The sequence below is a fragment of the Corvus brachyrhynchos genome, unplaced genomic scaffold, assembly GCF_000691975.1.
Source record: "Corvus brachyrhynchos isolate BGI_N302 unplaced genomic scaffold, ASM69197v1 scaffold220, whole genome shotgun sequence".
NCBI lineage: Eukaryota > Metazoa > Chordata > Aves > Passeriformes > Corvidae > Corvus > Corvus brachyrhynchos.
This window is the reverse complement of record NW_008236209.1, coordinates 6,479,713-6,483,963: the sequence shown is the minus strand read 5'-3', so window position 1 is coordinate 6,483,963 and position 4,251 is coordinate 6,479,713. Positions and strand designations below refer to the sequence as shown.

The 4,251-nt window shown below is 52.5% G+C and overlaps 1 protein-coding gene across 1 annotated transcript in view; it reads left to right on the top strand.

Moving 5' to 3' along the window:
- AR (androgen receptor) overlaps positions 1-4,251 on the top strand; it is a 24,000-nt gene that overhangs the window by 10,355 nt on the left and 9,394 nt on the right. Inside the window, exon 4 of the mRNA XM_017741861.1 lies at positions 3,366-3,482. Within this exon, the coding sequence (XP_017597350.1) occupies positions 3,366-3,482 (117 nt within the window). The remainder of the gene's footprint in view (positions 1-3,365; positions 3,483-4,251) is intronic.

Here is a 4,251-nt window from a genome sequence, read left to right as displayed (position 1 = left end):
CCAGTGTGTTCATGGTGAGGCCTGTGCACAGATGCTCTCTTGGGGTGCCTCTGCTGGTCTGGGAAAGCAGAGGGTGCTGGGTGTGACTTCCCTCCTCACCTGTGCACATGTCAAACAGGACCTGGGCAGCAGGGGAGGAGCAGGGGCTTCTCTGGGTGACATCTGCAGTGTTCTCAGCTGGGCAGTGGTCTATGGGTTGGCACCTTGCCAACACCCTGGGAGAAGGACAGGCGGGGTGATGGGCCTTGCAAAGAGTGGGACTGCTGGGGAACACCAGAGAGTGGGTGTAAGGTTTGGATCTGTATGTACAGATGTGCAAAGCAAGAGTCTCTGCAGCAGAGGAAAGGAGAACAAAATAGTAATTTCAGTGTTAAACTCCAGAGAAGGAAAACCAGTGCATTTATCTTTCAATAAAGAGCAGCTGATTGCAAATATCTCACCTGGCTCTGAAATGAAGAGAGTGAACTACCCTGAAATTAGAAACAGGTCTCTGTGTGTGAGAAGTTACTTCAGATGGAAGGAACTCATCCATGTTCCAGCCACCCTTCCCTGCTCTCCCGCCTTTTAGAGCAGGTGGTTCCTTCTCTGGTGGTTAAAGGGAAATCTCTGCATCCCCAGGAATTAGGGTGAGGTGAGCTTGGCTCATTCTCACTCTGAGCAGCAGCAGCAGCACTATGACCAGCTGTGGCTGTTTGGTTCTCTTTTTGTTACTGAACAGGGCTCACTTGTGCAGGCCCAGGCAACAGAGAACAGCTTCCTGCCCCAAAGAGCCTGTCCATGAACCATGAAGCTGCCCTGGCCACCTCATCAATGTCACTGTACCGTGACCGTGGGGACAGCTGCTGGCTGCAGCTCCCAGCCCATGCTGCTCTGGGGTGGCACGGTCATGCTGCAGCCTCCTCCAACATGCCCTGTTTGTCCTCTGGGGCACTCTGCCTGCTCCCGGCTCGTGGGAGAGGCTCCCTCTCCATGCCCCTTCTCAGCGGTTCTGGAGCTGGGAGATGCTGCTGAGGAGCAGATGGGAAATAGCACAGTGGCCTCATTGAGCAAGGCTTGGACCCCCTACCAAACCTCATCTGTCCCAGTGCTCCCCTCCCGTGGGTGCCTAGCAGAGACAGAGCAGAGGGGGAAATGAGCCCACATGTTGGGATCTGTCCAGATCCCAGGGATGAGGAGGGGACTGGGGCTGCTGGGTGCTGCTCTCGACACAGGGGAATTTGGAGAGCTGTGCCTGATCCTGGAACATCCTTGGGGGGCTCAGGCAGCCAAATCTCCTTCCAGCTCCCCTTTCACCAGAAAGTAGGGCACCCATTTTTGAGTCCCTTCTCAAAGGTGGAGGGAGTGTGGCCTCAGTGCTCAGTGCCCCTGGCACAAAAATAATTCCAAGTAACCCAGTTTCATCGGAAGTTGTTTATTACTCATCCTCCTTCTCAATGAACTACTGAAAGGGAGGATGGTGCTTGTGCTCTCTTTAGGGTCTTTAGAGATTTAGGTGTCATCAAGGCTTGCCTGAGTATCCTTCTCATGGAAAATGAGCCAGGGAGGGGGTGACAGCTGTTCTGAGGACAGTGTTAAAATGATTCAACAGGTGTGAGGTGTGGTGGGTAATGCAGGTGATGCCTGAGGCACAGGGGTGGGTGATGATCCACTTTGAAGGGGCCAGTTCTGAGAAGGTCAGATACGGGGTATTTGTGCAGTGCCTGGGCGCTGTGAGAGGAGCGGGCTGGGTGTGAGCCCTGCCAGGGAGGTCTGTGGGGGTGACAGTGGTGGCTGGTCCTGCCAAAGCTGCAGTCGGGCACAAGGGGGGGGCACCCCGGAGGGCACCAGGAAAGCACCAGGCAGTGGCAGCGAGGGCAGCAGTGGTGGAGGTGTGGGCGTTGCTAAATCCGTGCACCAAAATTGGTGCATCTCATGTCAGAACTGGTACATTAAAGGGTTGGATTCAGCCTCATGCTGTTAATAGATTTCTGATGACTCCAAAGGCCTATTCCTACAGGAATGCAGAAAGCAACTCCTTCTAGGATGATAAATAAAGGCCATGGGCTGGTTTCCCATGTGGGCTGCCCATGGGTCTACAAGCAGCACCTCTCTATTGTGTGCTGAGCCCAGTTTGGTTTGGAACAGCCTGAAGAACATCAGATAAACCCTGATCCAGTAAATGTGTTCAGTCTTGACAGGAAAAGTGATCCTTCAGGAAGAAAATTTCGTTCTTGGCTTGTCTAGCAAATGGGGAAGTGAAAAAAAGAGCTGTGGCCTGGGGCTGCATGGGCTGCTCTCTGAGCAAGTGGAGGGCGTATGGGTTACTCTGACCATAAATAACTTCTGAATTTTCTGCACATCTCCAAAACCCATGACTGCACAAGATTCCCTGTACAGGGAGTTGCTGGTTCCAGTTCCCTCCTGGCTGACTGCAGGTACAGCCCAGGGGACAGGGTGGCATCAGACCCACCTGTGGAGCAGCACTCCCCCACCCCAGTGTCTGTAACCTGGAGACAACAGACCTGCCCGATATTAATGGGTTGCACAAAAAATAATTCAGTCCCAAAAAGGTCTGTACAGAGCCATGGTTATAAAGGGTAGGTGAGTATTGTGGCAGAAAGATCAAACTGTGGGGTTTGGTGGTCTGGGAGAAATCCACCAAAAGCCATGCAACAGATGGATGACATTTAAAAAATGAGAACCAAACTCTCCACATTTCAGTACTTTTTAATTGCTGTTTATTGTCTCCCTCTGCTGTGCTGCACAGTGCAGAGTGCCTGGGTTTCCAGTCTCCAAGGGCTTCTCTTCCTGGGTATTTTGGTCTAAAAGCCTCTGCCATGTGTGGGCACAGAGCAGGAGTGCTGGAGTGTGGTGGAACAGCAGTGACCCAGCTGTGTTTTGGGGGAGCCGGCGCTCATGCAACACATGTGTATCTGGCCATGAACCACTCCTGCAGCACCAGAGGCAGGACTGTGCTGTTTTCCTGAGAAATGCCCATTTTCAACACAAGTTTTCTCCTGGGGAGTGCACTGGAAAACCAGCACTGGTACAGTCTTCTCCTCCAGTCACCCTCTTCTCCTCCGTCTCCTTCCCCTTCCCCTTCCCATTCCCTTTCTCCTCTCCTTCTCTCCTTCTCCTTTTCTCCTTCTCCTTCTCCTTCTCTCCTTCTCCTCTTCTCCTCCTCCTTCTCCTTCTCCTTCTCCTTCTCCTTCTCCCCTTCTCTCCTTCTCCTCTCCTTCTCCTTCTCCTTCTCCATTATCCTCCCCTCCCCTCTCCTCCTCTCCCCTCTCTTCTTCTCTTGCCACTGTCCCTGGCGATACCGAAAGAGCCCAGCCTGTGTCTTCATTGTTACCCAGCACCCATGGTCCATTTCTCTGGTGTTTTAGGTAAACAGAAGTACCTCTGTGCCAGCCGGAATGACTGCACCATTGACAAGTTCCGAAGGAAAAACTGTCCGTCCTGCCGCCTGCGGAAGTGCTACGAGGCTGGGATGACTCTCGGAGGTACGGCCAGGGTCCCCTCCCGGGTCCCTGCATGTCACTTTGTGTATGAACAGTCAGTAAGTGGCTGGAAAACGAGGCTGATGGAGGGTGATAAAATGCTCAGGAAACATTTGCAGGGTTCTTAAACCAGAACTGTGAATTTCAGTAGCTTTTGTTTGTGTTTCAGGAAAGATACTTTTCCCTGATTTCAAACCTTGTTAATCTAAAAAAACTATAAACAGCAGGGTGAGCTGGTTCTGGCTCCTGGAGCCTCAGAGCAGAGCACTCCCCTCTTTTGATGGAATTATTCCCAGGCAGAAAGGGACAATTTCTTGGTGAAATTACAACCTCAGTGCTTTCCTTTGCTTGCTGGAAGCTGCTCCTGTGTCCCTGGTGAGAGTCCTTGTCACAGTTTGTCTCTGTCCCCAAATTTGTAGCCCTTCCAAAACTGACAGAGTGCCCGTATCCAAAATATGAGGTTTTCTGCTCAAAGTCTATGAGGTGCAGTGCTGATCACTGGGTGTCTGCTTGTTGAGTTCATTTGATGAAATCCTTCCCTGTGAGGGTGGGGAGGCCCTGCCACAGGTTGCCCAGAGAAGCTGTGGCTGCCCCATCCCTGGAAGGTTTCAAGGCCAGGTTGGATGGGGCTTTGGGCAGCTTTGTCTAGTGGAAGGTGTCCTCGCCCATGGCAGGGTAGGGGGGTTGGAACTTGATGACCCTTGATGTCCCTTCCCAACCCATTCTATAACAGCGAGCAGAGTCCCCTCCCCACTCTCCTTCCCGCAGCAGC